We start from the raw sequence: 20,204 nt of genomic DNA on the forward strand, positions 1-20,204 counted from the left end.
CGCCGTCTACACTTTGCCTGGCAGATGTCTGCTGTAAGGACCACGGGTGGCTGGCGCCATCCAGAAAACTAGGATGCCAAGCTGTTTGCAGAAAGTCTTTCCGTAATAAACACAGACATGCGCCGGGCAGGGCAGGGTCCCCTTTCTCACTCACAACCCGTCCTAACAGCAAGGAGGACACTTGCAGACAAACAGCCATAAACACGGTGGGTCCCTTTCTCCCGGCTCAGGGCCTGTCCCCTCCAGGGGCAGGTGACGGCCAAATGCAGCCCCGTGCCCGCCAGCTCGCACCCCCAGAGCCTGGAGCCTAGAAAGGGCCTGGCAACCCCACGCTGTTTTGCTTCTTCTACTTTTCATTTTCGCGCTCACTTTCCTTGACAACAGGCAGTCACTCTCACACCACCGTCCAGTGTGCCTAGTGATACTGCGTTGCGGTGACAGGCGTAAGGGAATGCTACCAGTGCTTCCAGATAAGCACAGAGGCCAGGGCCGCCTCCCCATGGCAGTGAGACAGCCAGCGGCCAGGACCCTGGCCCCGCAGGCCTCTGAGGTGGGGCTCTCCGAGAACCTATGGAAGGACAGCCCCGCGGTGCAGACATACATCCTCGCCACCCCACCCGCAGGGCCCAGACGTGAGAGCCAGACGCCCAGTGAACACCCCGAGCACACTGCTGTGGTGCCAGCACACGAGGTGCAGGTGGTGGGGCCAGGAGGGGTGAGGGCGCGAGGGCACCCGCGCTGACACCCAGGCTCTGTCTCTGTGCCGTGAGGAGGCCACCCTGAGGGTCACAAGGACCTGCCCGGCGGCACAGGCCCGGACACGGGGGCGGGGGCGGGGGCGGGACTGGCGGCCGCCGTGCCCTCGGCGGGCCAAGCACAGACAGCAAATGCCAACGGGAACAGACGGAGGGCATTCCTGGGAGTGCGGCAGCCAGGAGGGGACGAGGTGAAGGCCGCAAACGGGGTGTCATGTGGAGAGACAGAACTCTGGTGTGAACACAGAAGGGCGATTTCTCCGCAGGTGGGAGGGCCGTGGAGGTGGCGCTTAGAAGCCCCCGTAGGCTCTGTGCATGTACCTTGGCGCACGCGTGATTCCAGCCTGCTGTGTGCAGGTTTTTAAACTCATGTTACTGTCCCAACTTGAGAACAACAAACTTCAGAAACAGACACGAACACCTGTGGGGGCTGTGGGGCTGGTCTCCGCAGGCTTTCCAGGCGCAGCCGCGGCTTCCGGAGCGATGCAGGCCGGCCGTGCACGACCACTGCCATCGCCTCTTCCGCATACCAGGTGCTGGCCAGCGAGAAGCCATTGGAACATGAAAGGCCCGCTGGCCGCACGCTCACGTCTAAAGGCTCCTGTCTGCACCCCTCGCATGTCCCCCGCCCTCGAAGGAAGCTGCTCTAGGTCTGGGATCAAAGGTGCACATTCGTCAGCTGCCGTGAGGAGGTAGGAAGGTAAGCTCTTCCCCCGCATCGGGCAGCAAACATTTCATTTCCTGGAGAATGCAGGTGTCCATGTGCAAAGTGCACGCACATCGTTTTCCACGTGGGGTGACAGCCCAAGCCTCCCCGGGGTGCCCCAGCCTAGGGATGAGGACACAGCCGCACACCGGGCCGTGCCACTTGGAGGTTGGTGAGAGCCAGCTGCTGTTTCCATCACCAGCTTCAGGCACCACGACATCTGCTCCAAGTACGTGAATGTCTTCGTCCTCAACCCGACTTAGATCTTCAACACGAATGTCTGCAATGCCGTACCGAGGACTGAGAATGGAGATCCAACCCGAGAATCTATTAACCTGGAAGAGCAACTACCTGCTGCTCAAATCAGCAGTGAGCTGTCAGTCAAAACCACGCTGACAAAAGACTCATTTACTTACTGTTTTGACTTACTTAGAAGATAAGTCACTTATAAGTTGGAGTTCTCAGAAGAGGATCCGCACAATGATTGTTCAGGAGGCAGATTTGCACAGTCAGCAACCTGAATGCCAGGGCCCGGCCTGCCACCCACCACAGCAGAAGAGTACCAGACGCTGGTGTGAGAGGCCACTGGGTGAGGCTGAGGGCCAGGGCACCCCGTGTGCTCTGCGTCACAGCTGGGGCACAAGAGACTCTGAACACCACCTGGGGAATCTCCGGGAGACAGAGGTGCTCCATGCAGGAGGGTGTGCATGGACGGGGAGCAGAGCAGTGTTCCCAAGTGTCCCGCCCACACCCACACACCTGTGTGCTCACACCCAATCATGCAACACGCGCACACACACACACCCCACGTGCACACATGCACACACAGCACACACCTGTGCACTCACATTCAATCATGCGACACGCACACCGCACGCACATGCACACACACTCAGACCCCACCCACATGCACACACAGCGCACACCTGTGTGCTCGCATTCAATCATGCAACATGCACACCGCACGCACATGCACACACTCACACCCCACCCACACGCACACACAGCACACACCTGTGTGCTCGCATTCAGTCATGCAACACGCACACCACACGCACATGCACACACACCTACATGCACACACACACACGGCACACACCTGTGCACTCACTCATGCAACACGCACATGCACACACACTCAGACCCCACATGCACACACAGCACACACCTGTGCGCTCACACTCAAAATGCAACATGCACAACATGTATGCACGCACACACAGAACCCACAGGCATGTGCACACGCGCACACACATCAGGGCTTTCCAGACACAGTGCAGAGCGCTGTGCTTGGTCGGGAAGTCGGGAAAGAGACACAGGCATTGGGCAGGCTGTTTTCATCGTCTTCTGCCTGTGACAGGGTCCCACGCATCCAGAGACGTGGTCATCGTCAAAGTCGTTTTTTCATATTCAAACGATTGCACTTCCATCAGATCCACAGGTGTCTGACCCACACTCCACACGTGTCCGACAGGCGTGTGCACATGGGCAGGGAGCAGAGCCTAGAGCTAACGCCTGCCTGAGCCTCTGCAGAGGGCCTGGAGATGCTGCAGCCATGTGGTCGGCATGTGGGAGAGGCCACGAGACGGCTTCTCTCAGCCCTGCCATGGATTTGCTGTCCTGTGACCCCATGAACACGAGGACCTCCACCAAGGCCACAAAAGAGAGCCTGCACACGACAGCCGTCTCGACGCAGTTCTTGCTGATGTTGCTTTAATCCTACAGAAACGAAATGCCTCTGCTTTCCCAGCTGAAAAGCTTCCTTCCCATGTGAACACACGAGTGTGCCCACATGAACGGTGCTGGGTCAGAGTCGGGGCCCAGACCCGCCTGTCCGGCCCGCTTGACTTCCCGCATCCTTGCTGGAGAGGGTGCTTCAGTCCTTTCTTAATTTAACGAGCTAAGAGACCTTTCCGCCGTGCTGGACTCAAATCTACATTTTTTTTAAAAAGATTATTTATTTATTTATTTGACAGAGACAGAGAGGGAACACAAGCAGGGGGAGTGGGAGAGGAAGAAGCAGGCTCATAGCGGAGGAGCCTGATGTGGGGCTAGATCCCAGAACGCCGGGATCACACCCTGAGCCGAAGGCAGACCTTAATGACTGTGCCACCCAGGCGCCCCTCAAATCTACATTTTTATAACAGAAAATGTAAAAGTGAAATCAGAGCCTGATAAAGGGACAATTTTTTCCACTAACGGCTTTGTCCTGTGACACTTAACACAATCAGACGTAAATGAGTCTTTGGCCAAAGCGGTTTCTCGTGTGGCTAAGGTGTGTTCCACGGGTGAGGAGGCAGCCCCGCAGGCTCAACCCGCAGGCCCCGCGGCAGTCACACGACTTGGAAATGACAGTCTGCACGTCCCCCGGGACCGCACAGTGGCGCCTCTCTGGTAGCGTGCAGAACACGGCGGATTGTGGGTATAACTTCGTCCTTTTAAAAACATGCCATTTCAGTGAAAATGGGAATATTTAAGGTTTATCCTGGGAGATAAACATCTATTATTTAAAACACGAAGTTCATTTTCAGGAAAATCATTTGAATACTTCACATGCTCCCCTGCACGGGCTTTCTGCCTCTGGCACGTTTGGTGTCTGTCAAAACAATATTTATAAAATTATCTGTCATAACAACGAACTCTCTTTGCTTCACCTAAACAAAATGTATTATTCCGTTTTCAAGGTGTAAGAGCTGCTAAGTTTTCCACACGTAAAGATGTGTGTTTTTAGCTCCTGTGCTGACCTCAGCACTTACGGGGCAGGTGACAGGCGACTGACAACTGGGGCAAGTCCTTTTGAGCAGTGCCTCGGGCGCCCGCGCGGCTGGGTCATGGGGACATGGCCAGCTGAGGTACACTGCCCACCTCTCGGCTGGTTGTTTGGGTCGGCTCAGGCACAGCCATCGTTCAAAGGGAAATTACACGTTTCACCCCCGTGTGAAATCCGCGTCTTCACACGAGGCCCAAACAAGCCATGTGGAGACGGAAGCCCAGCTCCACGACAGGATTCCCTTTTTACCCCCAAACCTGCGGCGACCACAGTGACTTACAACCCTATGCAGTGCGAGCGCTGCTGTGACGGGAAGTCCTGAATCCTCACCCAGGGCGGGCAGGGAAGCCGCGCCTGCTGCCACCAGGGGTTCCGCCCCCAGAAGCGTTTCCTGCATCCACACGCGCTCCCTCAATAACGAGAAGGGAAGTCGCACGGTCCCCTGACATGGGAGGTGACCACGCCACAGTGGCAGCATTGGGGCTGGTGTCCACGTGGGACGGGGCCCAGGGATCAGCCGTCACGCCGACCCATGCCTGTGATACCACAGTGCACAAACACACACCACGCGGCAAAGACACCGACCTGCTGCCCTGGAGACCTTGTTAACGGGACTGGGAAATGAGAAAGCCAGGACCAAGAGCACACGGAGCCGGCGGTCAGAGACCCTGATCCATCTGAGAACACACACGTGACAGGTCCACGCCGGCCTTCGCTGGCCATGCCCCCAGGCACCTGCCAAAGACAGCGTGGGCAGAGCCTTCACGGCAGGTATGAGCTCCGTCTGCTGAGACATGAGTGTGTGGGGGCCCCCAGCTTCGTGACGATGTCACCAGGTAAAGACACTCAGGATCGACCCCGAGAGGCTGGCCGTGTTGTGTATGCAGGCCTGTGGGTGTGCATGTGCACAAGCGTGCACATGCAGAAGCGAGTGCCTGTGTGCAGTGTGTGAGTGCAGATACGGACGAAGTGTGTGTGTGGACATAGGTGCAGGTGTGCGTCTCCCGGGATGCACGTAAAGGGGGCTGCTAGCACGTGGCCTGTGGCCCAGAAGGGGCTCCTGGCCAAGCGGGCACTGGGGGAACCAGGCAGGCTGAGGAGACTGTCCTGCAGAGGCTGCAGTCACCAGCTGCAGGTCTCACCCCCAAAACACCTGCAGGAAATCCCGACAGTGTCCGTGGAGCAGAGATCCGGGGCCCCACAGGCAACACCACGCCAAGTCATTTCAACAGCTCCACTGAGGGATCATTTTCTGTGGCAGAAAATTCACCCATTTTGAACCAGCGAACTTAAAACATGAAGTCTTTGCTGTAAAAGAGCCCATGGACGGAAGGAGAGCCGGTGAAACAGGCTTGTTTTCTAATGTGAACGTCGGTGTCGTGCTGTCTTCTCAGGAAAAGCGAAGGGAGATTCAGTCGTGGGAGGACCGTGTGCCCCGTAGGTTCCGCTGGGTTCTGGGAGCCGCTGCTCACAGACGGCCCTGAGTGGGGCACACACAGCACATTGTCCCCACGAGCCCCAGCTTCTCCGAGGCAGGAATGTCTGCAGAGTCTGTTTCCTGTGACAGCCGTCCACACATCCGTGGTCCATCTGTGCAGCTAACCTGCTCGGACTGGTCCTGTGTGCAGGCAGCCAGCCGAGTCCTGGCCAGGCGTGACCAGCAGGGTGTCTATCCCATACCTGGGCCCCTCCCTTCTCTCGAAGACGAGCATTCCCACGAGGCAGGTGCCGGCCCCTCGGCTGACCGTAGCTATGTCTGAATGACCGAGAGTCACAGAGCGGGTTCTAGCTCACTTCTGAGGAAGACAGAAGATGGAGAGGTGTCGCTCTCACCAGAACATCAGACGGCAGTAATGGGCGAGTCCAACAGTCTCCATGACAGCAGCTGTGCCATTGGAGGAGGACAAAGGACGGCCTCATGCATGACAAAAGCAGGAGTGGGGGACCTCAGGACGGGTCCAGAGTCTGTCCCGAGTCCAAAGCCTCTCTGACAGACTGCAGCGGCAGGGCCAACTGCCCTAGGCCCCATGGCTTCAAAGGCTTCGATCTCGGTCTGTCTCCGTCCCCTCTCTTCTCAGGCCGCGTCCAGGGCGTCCATCCCAGCGGTGCCTGGCTGTGAGATCTGATTTGGGGTGTGGTCAGCAGACCCCTCCATGGGAGAGTATGGATGGGGAGACCGACGGTATCACTTAAGGCTAAGCACACGGTTCTCATGGCCACACTCTGCAAAGACTGGACACGTGGAGTAAAGGCTAAGTGTCCACAGTGGGGAAAGCAGCTCACAGACCCACAGACAGAGCTCCTTATGGCTCCAGGCTCTAAAATCCATAAGCCCTTCCCAGCACCTTCTCTGGGTGCCCAGGTGTACCCTTCAGAAGGGATCCGTGCAACCTGGAGATAAAGGACCTAGGAATGGATGCCCCGTATCCTGTGCCACAGGAGGGAGCCAGGGGGGTGAAGTCTCTCCCTCCACACACATGCATGCACGCACACACCAAGTACACAGGCTCAGGCATGTGCACACTCGCATGTCTCTATGTGTGCGTGTGCATGCACGCCTGTGTGTGTGCATGCATGTGCACATGTGTGCGCTACAGCCAGCAGCAACACTCAGTTTACACGGGCTCACTTACACTCTCCTGGGAGAGAATTTAAGAATTCCTCCTGGGAACGAACAATGCGAGGAAGGTCCTGCACCAGGTTCATTCTGATTTAGGCAGCACACACGCCTTCTGGGGATGGGTTCACACTGTGCTTGGTCGCACACAACAGAAGGGTTCTAAGGGGCTGCACGCTGTTCCTTCCAGGAAAACGAGCTAATTTCTAGAGTTTCTTGCACTTTGGCATATAGAATTTTTCTATCTTTCTGAAACAGTAAAAAATAAGAAATGAGGGTCTTGGTTAATGAGTCTGCCGTGTAAGTATTTGGAGAGCACAGATGCCGGAGACTGTGCCCCCTCAGGACCACTGGCCACCGCCCACGAGTGGCACGGGGACAGCGGTCGGCCTCTGGGCTCAGACTCACTTCCGCTAACAGGACAGTTACGGTTAACAACAGATTTGAAACTTTTCAAGGACTTTAATAATCAACTGTTCACTCAAAGTGTCCCTGTATTTTATTTCACGCGACAGTGGGATCACATCTCAAACAAAACACGGAGGAAACAGAGGCGACCAAGAGGCTCAGAGCTCGACCGTCCCTCCGCTTCGCCCGCTCCTGTCTCCAGTGCTCGGGGGTGCTGGCCGGACGCACAGACGCAGGAAGGCGGTGTCTGAAGCAGCCTTCGGCGTGTGTGCCATGTCTGCTCTCATTGGTGGACGTGCCGTGTCGCGGAGGCTGCAGGTGGGGCTGGAGTCACACATCTCCTGGCTGACCCCCCGCATCCCAGGTCGGGACATCGTCTCCGGGAGGAAGGTCCTTGTGTTCTGAGAGGAAAAGCTGGGCAGAGTCTGGCGGCTCTGCGGTTGTGAGGCCGTAGCTAACCAGGTTCCTGGTCTTGACTGAGGGAAACGGAGACCCCATCCTCGCCCACAACTTAGCCCTACAGACGCCCTGCCTGTAGAGTGACCTGAACACACGACCCCTGGGCTCTAAGAGCCAGATCTGCCTTCTTCTCCGGCCCTGGCAAAGCAAACTTGCCACCGCCCAGGACGTGACATTTCACATTTCCAGGGGGTCTGGGGTGCCAGGCGCACGCCGCACGCAGGAGCCGGGACAGCCCGCCGCTCACCGCCCGGCTTGTCCTCTTCACCAAGACCTCAGACCTGCCCCTGCGGACGAGGAGAGCAGGACGGCAGATGGGACGGCTTGCATACACCGGTCAGACGAAGGTACGAGAGTGCGGTCAGCGTGTGAGCTCTGCTCGCTTTGCAGCCTCTGCCACTTGACTGGCGCGTGTCTGTGAATCAGCGACGGATCCGGACGCCGGGAGAGGGAAGGTTCCGGTCCAAGGCTTGTTTCCACTTTCAAGCAGGTCGCCTTGAGCTTTTCCGCTGAGTGGTTCCTGTGCAGCCTGTGACCTGCCCCTGAGCACAAGGAAATGGGCAGAATCCCCGCTGCTGGAACAGCCGTGCCGTAGGAGCACCACAGGGCTTTCGCGGAGGGCATTTGGCCGCAGGCGAAGGGAAGCTCGGTGCACACCGTCGCTACAGCGGGACAGTTCCCTGCTAGCAACGTGCACTTGGACCTGCTGCCCGCTAGCACACAGGTGTCTCGTCCCACAGCCAGAGCAAAGCACCCAGCACCACCCCCGTTGGCCACCCAGCCCCGACCCCTGTGGGCTGACCCTGCGGACGGGACGGTTCATACTTCAGACGTGCCCACTTTGGAGCTAGACGTGACCGGGTGCAGGAGACCCAAAGATGTCACCCACACTCTGGGGACGACGGGATGGGATTCACACAGACACGCATGGAAGCATCCAGAGAGAAGAAATTACATTAGCTGTGGATCAAAGAATGTTTTGCACGGAAACACTACATTTAGCATTTCTAATTAAAAACACGCTGAGAAGCCCCGACTTTCTGCTGAGGGAAAAAATGATCTAGAAACGGAGTGCCTGAAAGCCCCAGAAACCATTAGGAAACATTACACTGAACTACAGCGACAAACACACCTTTGGTGATTCCAGAACCCAGAGCAACCCCAGGAGCCTGGCCACAGAGGAGAAACAGCAGACTTCAAAGAAAGCCCCATCCACCCACACGGCAGGTGTGGACTCTGCAGAGGCATGCGGCTCGCGGAGGAACCCGTCCAGGGGCTCACGGGGGACACGTCCAGGGGCTTGCGGGGGGGAGATGTCCAGGGGCTCACGGGGGGGGACACGTCCAGGGGCTCGCGGGGTGGGGGAGATGTCCAGGGGCTCGCGGGGGGCGGGAGACGTCTAGGGGCTCGCAGGGGGGAGACGTCCAGGGGCTCGCGGCGAGGGGCACGTCCAGGGGCTCCCAGAAGTTCGCGGACCTGCCCTCTGGAGACCTAGACACACAGGAACGCCCACTCCCACAGGGTGGTACCCCTACAGAGGTCACTCCCCCAATGCCTCCTGCCCGCTCGCCACACACACGTCCACAGTACGTAGGCTGGCAGGGGGGCATGCCTGCCACGCAGCCCTGGTTGGACAAAGTTTGTGTCCATCACCTCCACTGACCTCCCTCCGCCCAGAGACCCACACTCAGGGTCGGTCAGAGGCCACTGAGGCTGTGCTCCCTGATCTCCTTCTTCCTCAGGGCAGCCCCTGTGAGTCCTAGCAGGGCAACACCCAGTCAGTTAAACTGTTAATACGATGCGAGGAGGAGGAGGAGAAGGAAGTGTGGACAGAGAGATGGCTGGAGGTGAACCTTCCAGAAGCCATGCTTGGCCTTGGTGTTTGCCATCAGTGACCCAAGGGGCACCGAGGGCAGGGCCCCAGCACAAAGGCCGACAGCGGTGGCATGCAGGCAACATGATGGGACATTGGCCCGCGGCCTGGCCAGCACCCCCTGACACCCAGTGCTACGGAGGGGACGGCCACCCGTGTGGCCGGTCAAGGCGCAATTGTGCTTCCCGCCTCGGCGCATTTGGGCCCACGGTCGGGGCGAGCGGCATCTGTGCTGACATAGAGCAGAGTGCTCTGCCACAGACAAGAGCCCAGTGTTCTCCTGGACGAGCTCAGGGGCCTGGGGGAGCCCAGCTCGGCCAGACCGCGCCCACCGGCCCAGAGCAGGCGGCCAACGGTCAGGGACAGTTACGTAACAGCCGCTCAGGAAGGAAGCATCCTTCGGTCCAGAGACTTCTCCCTCAAACACAGGACAGCCTTTAGAAGGCACAGCAGGACAACGGAGGAAAGCCCGAGCATCTGCACGGGTACTCACTGCCCCCTGCCCATCCCGGCTCCCAGGACCCGCGTGCAGGAGCCAGGCGGCTCCCAGGACCCGCGTGCAGGAGCCAGGACGCACGGAGCTGCCTGCCTGCTGCTCCGGACTCCACTGTCTGCCTGTCTGCAAGGGAAGGCTGTGTAGGGGCTGCACCTCTCCCCATGCCGGCCTGCGCTCAGGGGACCCCAGGGAGACAACACCCAGCATTTCCTCCTCAGGGGGAGAGCTCGGCTCATAGGCCAAAGACCAGGCTCCGCTGGGCACCACATGCTGGGCCAGCCAGCAGGAAGGAGGCCCAACCTCGGAGCACATAGAGCAGAGATTTCCCACCAGATCCAGCCCTGCAGGCACTGGGCACCTGTGGCTCGGCCCCTGTAGGGAGGGACAGCTGGGGTGTGGATTTCCCTATTTTGACATTAAAGATGGTTACTTTTCACCATTGTGTCCCTGACAACCCCATCCCGCCTGCACCGGGACCTGATATTTCGGAAGCTCAGCTGCAGTGAGCACGCAGACACCTGTCTCAAAGTGGAAAACGGTCCCTCAAAGGACGTTTCCGGAACCTGCCTATGACAACCAGAAGACTGGGCACAGTGATGGGCGGCCGGCACAGGTTCTGGGCCCGGGGCGACTTAATTCTAGAATCTCTGCAGCCTGAAACAAGGGAGCCGAAGTCCTGAGCTGGAGGATTTCGGGCAGCTTCCACTGCTACACAACTCATGGACTTTATTCCTAAGGAGTGTCTGGGCTGTAAGGAAAACCAAAACCATGCTTCCACCAGCTTTGCTGAACAGCAGAACGCACACAGGTGTTTAAAAATCGCTGTTAGGGACCTGCCTGAGCTCACGTGTCTCTGCCACGTGTCCAGAGACGGCAGCACAACGCCACGGATTCCCTCAGGATGACAACATCTGGTCAACCCAACACCACTTACGGTGGCATGCGCCGTGGAGCGTCTGTCTCAATGGCTCTGGGGAGCCTCTCTGGCTTTGCTGTAGGGGGTTAAGCCCTCGCTGGTCATAAAAGCTGACAACACATTTCAGGGGGTGCTGGGCAGGTGCACCGGTTGAGACCCGCCTGTGTCAGGGGCGCCGCGAGACAGGCATTTGGCCAGACGGCCCCCACGTGCCCAGCAGATGGTGGGTACGGAGAACGAGGTGGCGCCTACGGCGTGTGTGCTCGGCAGACCCCCTGCCTGGACACGGCTGCAACGGAAGGCCAGCCCCGTGACACATGAATCCACGCCCTGTGCATGTCGGCCACACTGGGCCGTGGGCCGGCTGCAGTTGTGTTGGGGTCAGACCCACACTGTCCTTCCCGCCATGCGGTGTCTCGGCTCCGTGCACGGGGCCTGGGCTGCTGCTCTGTGGATCCTGACGCTCGCACCCTGCTGGCCCGACCCAAGTTTGCCTTCAGGTAAGAACTGACGCTGGGAATGTCCATCTGTCTGCCTTTTGTGAAAATCCTGGCTTTCCGGGTTAACAGTCCTGTCCTGAGTAGAAGGTGGTGCCCAGTACGACTCAACGTAAGAAACAGGACGGGCCTCTGGGTGAAAGAGAACGTGATGTGAGCGCAGATACACACGTCTGAACACCCAGAACTGTTGTTCACACGACAGCTCTGCAGCCCCGTCCGTGCCAGGGGCGGGGAGGGGGGCACCTAAAATGAATCACGGCAGCGGCGAGTCTCTGCCAGCTTCCCTGCTGTGTCCATCCTGGGTTTCCGCTCTCAGAGGCCTTACGTGGCAGCGAGTTCTCGCCATGCTCTGTGGGGGCCCAGGTAGGCCTAGAAGCCAGCCCTAGGGAGACACTCTAGCTGCGCCCGAGGCCGGGACCCCCGCTGCCTGTGCCCGAGGCCAGGACCCCCACTGCACATGCCAGGGTCGTCGCCACGTCCCTCAGAGGCGCCGGAGCCAATTCCTTTATCTCCAGAAGGGGTTTTCGCTGGCCCCTCGACACTGACTGGGAGCCGAACTGACAGCACAAATTACAGACCTGAAATGGTGTTTCCAACTTCACGAGACTTTCCCTGGGTTTCCTGTTTCAGAGACCTATTAATTATTCACGCGGACCTAGCCTCCTGTGTGGTGGGCTAGATGCTATCGAGCAGTTATTTTGGTAACTCGGTAAACAGAACTTCATTCTTTGAGCCCTGGGTCAGAGATTAGCGACATCCCCGGGGTCGCTCCTTGGGCCCTTGCAGGGCAGGTGGGAATAGAGGACCCTACTCTGTGGACTGGGTGCCAGGCACTGCACGGAGGGCAGTGAGGGTGGATGCCGGGGGACGTGGAGAAACAGACGGGGAAGCCAGGACTAACAGAGTGCGGGACTTTGGCAAACCAGCAGCCCCTGTGAGGGGCCCAACGGGCACAAGGCTCTGGTTTATCAGATGCAACGCTGGAGGACGACCGGCCTTCCCGCACCCCCTGGAAAGGCGAACCCCAAGGCAGGCCCTCCCCAGACCAAACGCAGACAGTCACCTCCCACCTCGCCCAGGACCCAGGGACCAGGCCTCCGAGAACCTGGGAGACCTTGCTCCTGTGCACATGGAGGTGCCAGCCCCCCTGACGGTTGCAGACTGACCTCCCGGGCTTGGGACAACAACCGGGGTAGAAGGTGGGCCTCCTGGGAGGGCCCCGGAGCGCTGGCCGCTGTCGTCCTTCACAACTGTAGGTATGAACGCGGGAGCTCAGGAGAAACCGAACACAGGCTGGGGTCCTATAGGCCCGCTCCACCACCAGCCCGCTGAGCAACGCTGGGCAGGCCGCACACAGAAACGAGGGCGAGACCACGAGAACGCAGAAGGTTCTTCCGGCCCTTCAGTCTGGCGTGCCGGGCAGCTCCTTTCTGAGGTCCCTGACGCTCCAGGAAGAGGAGAAGGTCCTCCTCCTGGGGCCCGGCTGGGACACTTCCATTCTGCAGAAAATGACTTCGGTTTGATGGAGACACTTAGAATTGGAAGTCTGGGAAACGGCGGCAAGATTGGGGACAGCGTGTTTTTATCGGGCTCCCCGGCGCACGTGACAGCTTTCATCTGAGCAGTAACAGTCTGTCCCAGACCAGAGCCCACTTTCCGTGGACCCACCGGCCACAGCACGCTTGTGGGGTGCATGGCTCCCCCAGGAACTGCCTGCAGCGTGGCCAGGCTTCTGAAGAGGGAGGAGCGGGCGTGGTGCTGGAGCCCCACGTCAGAGGATACGCTAAAATAACTCAGCACAAAATAAAACCTTGTGGTTAGCGTGCTTTCGCAGCAACTGAGAGACTTTTCTATTTTCATTTGTTTTATAATTGTGCACAATTTCTATTTTTATACCATTTGTGGTCCACCAACTGAAAAAGAAAACAAACCCCCCAAAACCCCCTTTGTAACTGCTTACCTCACACTTGCACAGACATAAATTCACTCTGCCGCAGATCCATCAGAATACCCTAAATTACTAATTTCTCGCCCCTGAAAAGTGCTGACAGCACCTGACATGTTCCGTTGATCACCATTTACTTTTTGCATTTCACTTGTAAGGTGGGGGGGGTGGCGTTCATCCCGTTTAAACCCACAGCGAGCCTCTTCCATGTGCCTTCACTTAATCTGAAATAATCTGCAAGGTATTTTAAATACTATTTCAAGTTTTGTTAATTTCTCCAAACACTACCCTGAGGCCCCGGGGGGGGGGGGGTCCAGTGAGGGGTGAGCGGCAAAGGCGGGCGCCAACACCCTGAGATCCAGGGCGTAGAGGCCGCCTTCCCTCATCCCCTGGGAGCCCTCAATTTCAGGAGCTGAGAATGAACAGAGAAGCAGAGAAGCGGAGTCCTGTGCTTTGCATTTCAACACAAAAGGCGTTAATGTTTGCAGGCCGCTCCCCCAGTGCAGGACCCCCGCCCCTTGCTGCTCTAATTTCAAGAAATGGGGCCATTGCCATTACTCCTCTGGGGCCCGATTCTCTCTGCTCCTGGAGCGGCTGTATTTCCTCGGCTTTGAAACACCCTTCCCGTCTGCAATAGCGCACTTGTGTTCCGTGTGGCAGCAGCAGGAAAGAGAGTTAAGTATCTGTAGTTACAGAGCCCGGCTGATGCAGGCATTGTTTGACCTTTACCCACCGGGAAGGCGGGAGCTGAAAGCGTCCAGCCGGCTGCCGTGTGCTGACAAGCCACGCAGCCAAGCAAGTGGGTACTAATTGGCGTCAAGCGCACGGCCACAAACATCACCCCGCACCTTCCCACCAGTGCCATGCTGCTGATTGTCGCCTGGGCAGAGGGCCTTTCTCGCCGGAGCTCCTGCCCTGGCAGGATTTCTGTTTATCTAAATGGCATAAAATAAAAACGCGGGTGCCCTGCGGAGCACACTTCTGACTGGCCTCATTCCCCTGATGATGGGTTGGGGCCCACGGGGGGAGAAACTTGCCCTGCCCACCGTCTGGAGCTCTGGGCAGGAGAGCAAACCCGTCCACGTGGGCCGCCCCAGAGTCCCACCAACGGGCTGGGCAGGAGGCTCAAAGCTCGTCGGGCAATGTTTGACTGAAGTCCACTGATGTCCACACAGCAGGCAACCTCCATGCCCTCACATCCTCCCTGGGGTGAAGGGTGACGTCTTTGGGTTTGTGCGTGATCCGTGTGTTGTGCCTCCCGAGGTGCCCCCGGAGCACCCATGACGAATGTTCCAACTCGAAAGTCAAGTGAACCTATTCCCCTCCCAGTGTCTGGGGTAAGAGACCAGCACTCAGAGTCACCCCGACACGTGGGCAGGAGACCCCAGCCCAGCCCCGACTGCAGGTGAGGTCTCTTCCCTGACGTCCTTGCGCCTCACAGCAGGTCCTCTATTCCTGTGTCCTGCTGGAGGAACCCCAAAGCACGGAAAGGGACAGACGCCATGTTGGGAAGCCGATGGCACCAGACATTGGGCCCACCCAGGAGCTCCCGGCTCTGTGGTCTGTGTGGGCCAGAGGTTCTGCATTTCTAGCGACTCCCAGAACAGGACCACACCTTGAAAACCTGTGCCTTTTAGAAAGAAGGAAGTCTTCAATCAACCACTGAAAATATCCAAATCAAGGCAGCTTCACGTAAACAGAATTCCCCTAAACATTGGCCAAGGGGCCTTTCATTGGCTCTTCCTGATTCGCTGCTAGGAGATACAGGCTGACGGCCACCCAAGGCCGAGCGGAGGAGGGGAGGAGGCGGGAGTGAGGCTCTGGCAAGCAGGCACTGCCAGGCCATGCGGGCTGCTCTCCGTGGTTCTGACAACACTTATCTCCTCAAAAACAAAACGTCTTCATGTCAAGATTATATTTATTTCTTTTAAATTTGCTATTCCGAGACACCTTTAAAAAGGAATAACACCCAGGGTCACATCTCCTAAGAGGCACAGAAGACGGCCCACCACTCACACTGCCTGCCGGCACCACCAGGAACATGAGGCAGACCCTCAGGGCCTCCCCAGCTTTCCCACACTGCCCGAATCAAACGTGTCTGCCCGGGAATACGAGGGGACAAATGGTGTCTGTCTGGACGAGCAGCCTCAAGGCCTCAGCCACACACACGAGTCACAGGCCGAGGCCCCACCAAGGGGCACCGGCCTCCCGACCACGGCCTGGTGCGCGGACCGCTCCCCGCGGTCTTTGGGACTCGCTGGAGGATTCCCATTTTCACACAAAGCCTTTGGGTCAGTGATGGCGGCTAACTCTGAGCTGCAGAAGAAAGAGCTATGGCAACCCCCCCACCCCCCGCATCCTCGCTAGCACGCACATCGAGGAGAAACATGCCCATCTGTGCCCACGCTGCTGAGTACAAGCGTTTCGTGGAGGACAGTTTAAGAGAAAACAGGAGGAGTAGAGCCAGCTGTTGCCGCAGCCGAATGAGCCCCAGGCTCCGCCTCTGCCCATGGGCGCGTCCCCGAGGGGACAGACCCCAGTACCTGCACGCTGGGGTGTCCTCCGGCCGACGCCTTCACAGCCCCCCGGCTCCCCTCCGTCTCATAGTGGGCTCTGTGGTGGGGCTTGGGCTGCACCTCGATCCTCAGCTCATAGGGTCCCGAGCGCGATGGCAGCTGCCAGTCCAGGGCGGGGAGGGACGGGCTGAAAGGGAACACACAGGGAGTTAGACGCGGACGCCAAGCGCCTCCTCAGCGACCATGGCACCCGCTCACCACGCCAGCGCCAGTGTGAGCACTGCACCGCTTAGCATCTTACGGCTGACGTCCTGTCAGTGAGGACAAGAAAACCCAATGTGACTGTGACCATCGGCCACAGCCTGTCAGACCTTCGGGACGAGGTTCCAGAGCAAGAGGGAAACATCTTCCACACATGACGTTAAAATACTTTCCTTCCTTCGTGAGAGGCCGACATTAACTACTTAACCTCCCTCATAAGACAGGTTCCAGAACTAACTGAAGGTCTTCCCAAAATCACCGAGGTGAGAGCCTGACCTGAGAACCGGGAGCACGCCCACCCCCGCCCCACTGACCGGCCATGCGCAGGACTTCACAGTCGGGGCGCAGCTGGCCCCTTCTGCACGGTGTGTTCACAGCAACCCCAGCCCAGTCCCTCAGTCCCGCCATCCGTTCACGACACACGACGAGCTTCTAGTCAAGACCACAGCACACAGGTAAACCACGGGCGCTGCATGACATCACTTGTGTGAACTGGTTTACCATTTTGGCACGGGCGAGGGGAAGGAAGGTGTGTGGCAGGGGCCAGATCCTGTGCAAAGAGCCCACAGGAACCACGCCGCCCTGTCACAGCACAGCAGTTTGCTGTAACGGCCCCATTTTACAGACGATGAAAGTGAGACGTTGCAAAAGGAGGCCATCTGCCACTTGAATCCAGGTCCCGCTCTCCCTACAGAGTACACCTCTGGGTCTCATCCTTCAGAAGGATAAAGGTCGGCCATAAGAAGCTAGAGGCCACAGGTGCTGGCCGTGACGTCCCCGCAGGACCAGGGTCTGGCCCAGCGGCTGCCTCTCTGCTCCCAGAGCCTGCGTCCGAGGGCTCCACGGCCTCTGTCTACGCTGGGCGTTCCTGCCCGCTGTGCACATTTTGATTCTGGTTTCAACGAGATAAAACCTGAGGCCCAGGGTCCTGCTGGCGTGTTTCTCACTGTGTCGACAAACCTCAGGGGTCTCTAGAGAAACTGATCCAGTGACGTGACCAATTAAGACTGGGACAAACACACGTGCACGGGGGGAACGACGTCTGCCCACGATGGGCCAAAGTCTGCGTGAAATGCCAGCATCGCTTCTAAGCGACTTACGGAGCAAACGACACTTCCTGACAAAGGAAACACCACAGGCGGTCACAGGCATCTCCCAGACGAGGTATCAGCCACTCGCTCGGCTTCCGGGGACACTGCCAGGCAGAAGGAAAAGGCCCTCCGGGAGCGCTCCTCAGGAGAGGGCAACAGCACCACAGGTCACTCCCCCCGGAAAGACGGAAACCGGGCGTGGGGACGCCCGACAGCACGGCCGCTGAGAGCACCCCAGGCGCAGGCTGTTCTGTGTGATCTCACACACACTGTCGATCTCTGCAAAGATCACCTAACACCGTGAACAGAAAAAGACACAGACGCTTCGGTCCACCCACCTCCCAGAAAAGTAAAACGAGAGAGAGAACGGAAGGGGGTGGAAGGACGGGGAACCGGAGACAGTTCGGGCAGAGGACAATGCACTTGGGTGTTACAGAGGAAGAAACCCACGGCAATACCATGCTCGCGGACCGTCGGCAGAGTCGGCGCGCAGCGTGTGCGTGGCCTGGACTCGGCACGGGCCCCACAGCGCCATAGGCCACAATCAAAACGACTCTGTCGGCTGAGATTCTTCCGCGTGCATTTGGCGGCTCCAGCACAGCGGCCAACTGTCCCCGGCTCAGAGACGAGGCCCCAGCCCGGAGAGATGCTGATGCCCCAGAGCCCTGGCCCGCGGGCCCCACGACCCCCACGACCCCCGAGGAGCGCCACCGCCAACACTGCTGCCGGCCTCAGCCCCAGCTCCTGGGTTTCCTGCTGAGCCTACATCCAGCTGCGAGGCGGTGTGATTCACACTGAGTGCCGTCAGGAGAACACGGGCCGCAGACACATGACTGTCCACGGCCGTCCATGTGTGCGTGCTCGTGTACACACAAGATCATCTGGAGAAGTCCTGTCCACCGCTGGGCGCGCATCTGTGAGCGTTCTCACAGAAAAGGAGTATGTTGTAGCAAAATGAGATACGTGATTGCATACCCTGGCTTTTTTAAAAATTGAAGACGTTTTTGGCATTTTAGCATATTGTTAAAAAATGGTTGGATCACAGCACCCTGCTTTGTCGCCATTGCTTTGTGCCCCACAGTTGGGCTTGGGGCTTATTCCCATATGTGGCCACTATCCGCTCCGGACAGGTGAAGGTCGCAGTGTGAGGTCCGGGCCGCCTTCCTACTCATTTCCTTAGCCCAGATTCACAGCCTCCGTCCAAGACACATCTCCACACGGCGCCTGGAGACACTCGGGGGCCCCTGGTGACCTCGCGGGCACGGGTCTGACAGGCACCGATCTTTGCCAACGCTTCCCACCAAAGACCTTGCTGATGCCACATCTTCACGGACATTAACACTGAGTGCAAAACAACCCATTAAGTATTAGTAATACTTGAAAACCACCTGTGAAAATCCCCGGAGTGCCCCACATCCATCTCTTTCACCAAAGACGACGTGGACCCCCGGCCTCTAGGCCCAGCCCCCACCCCACAGAGAGCCCGCTCCTGCACCAGCTGGCCGTCAGCATCCTTACCACGTCCTTACGACGTCCGCGGCTCCTGCAGCACACAGTACCCACCCCTCCCAGCCTGTTCAGCATGCGCGTTTTAAATGTAATGATTTCACGAGCGGTGGGATGTGGTCGTGTAAACTCCACGTGAAGTACAAATTCATAAAACACAACAAAGGACAACACTCCCGTGAAGGGACGCAGAGCAGCCAAAGCTGCTTTTAATCCGAGGAGCCAACACATTTCATCCCCAAAGACAACGGGTCCAGGTCCAGCCACCTGACCTGGCGCAGGGGGGCTCTGGGAGGTCTGCAGCCACAACGGTGCATGAATCCCTCCTGGCCTTTTCTTCTAGAAGCATCTATTCCAGGCAAGAGCCTGAGCGGCCCCCAGCAAATTACATGGTTTTCTTGAACTCTGGCGGGGTTTTCTTGCTTGTAATGTGGCGATGCGGCTGATGCGACCTTGCTCAGTAGTGTGGATGGTTAAGAAGGTGCTAAGCAGAGACTCCAAGCACCCCAATACCTAGTTCTCCCCGAGAGCCCGCCAAGATCCAGGTGCTGACAGTGGCTCATAGGGCCGGGGATGGCAGCTGAAGGAGATCTCTCTGCAACTTTCCGTGAATTTGGAATTCTTGCGAAACAAAAAGTTTTTAAAAAGCTCGGTCCTGCGTCACCTGGGTGGCTCAAGAAATCTCAGAGTCGTGAGAACAAGCCCCAAGTCCGGCTCCGTACTCAGCATGGAGTGTCTCTGAGATTCTCTCTCTCTCTTCCCTCTGCGTTTTCCCCTTCCCCCTCAAAAACTAATAGAATAAGTAAATTAATTAATTTTAAAAATCCTCATCCTTGTGTTTGGGAAACAAAAGTTCAAATCCTGTGCCCGTTACTACTGTCATCACCCCAGAGGAGGCCAGTAAGCTAGGGCCACACGTGGGCCCCATACCTCCCAGCCCTCTGAGTCAGTGCTGAGTGCTTGCTATCTACACCCCAGAACAACGGCATCACTCCCCCACCTGGGGGTAGGGAAGCTCCTGCACCAGCCGCATGCCTCCCCTTCCGCTGGGAGTTCTGATGCCCTGCAGGTGGGAGACAGGCCTGGCTCCCGCTCTGCCGTGTGCCAGGCCCCAGCTGACACTGCCCTGTGCGCTAGGGCGCCTCGTGTGACAGCACAAGGGAAGCGGGTCACAGTCTCCCCAGCGCCTCTTCCGTGCGTGGGCGAGGCCCCGCACTCCCAGTCTGAATCACCCTGCTCTCGGAGCCACTGCCACCGCCCATTTCCCACGAGAAAAGCCTTTCAACTTTTACTGAACCTCTGTGTTCTCTCCACGTAGGAAAAGCGCAAAGGATTTTTTTTAAATGCTTAGCTCACGGCATCTCGACACCTACACGCTGTGATCC

The 20,204-nt window shown here is 58.1% G+C and overlaps 1 protein-coding gene across 5 annotated transcripts in view; it reads right to left on the minus strand.

The window, feature by feature from the left end:
- The window catches only part of NFATC1 (nuclear factor of activated T cells 1), a 103,212-nt gene that overhangs the window by 59,056 nt on the left and 23,952 nt on the right, over positions 1 to 20,204 (minus strand). For all 5 annotated transcript variants that reach the window (XM_045790304.2, XM_045790306.2, XM_045790305.2 and 2 more), the window contains exon 3: positions 15,989 to 16,148. In XM_045790304.2, coding sequence (XP_045646260.2) covers positions 15,989 to 16,148 — 160 coding nt within the window. The remainder of the gene's footprint in view (positions 1 to 15,988; positions 16,149 to 20,204) is intronic.

This window comes from Ursus americanus, chromosome 19, assembly GCF_024610735.1.
Source record: "Ursus americanus isolate L20-20 chromosome 19, mUrsAme1.1.p, whole genome shotgun sequence".
In the NCBI taxonomy this organism is placed as follows: domain Eukaryota; kingdom Metazoa; phylum Chordata; class Mammalia; order Carnivora; family Ursidae; genus Ursus; species Ursus americanus.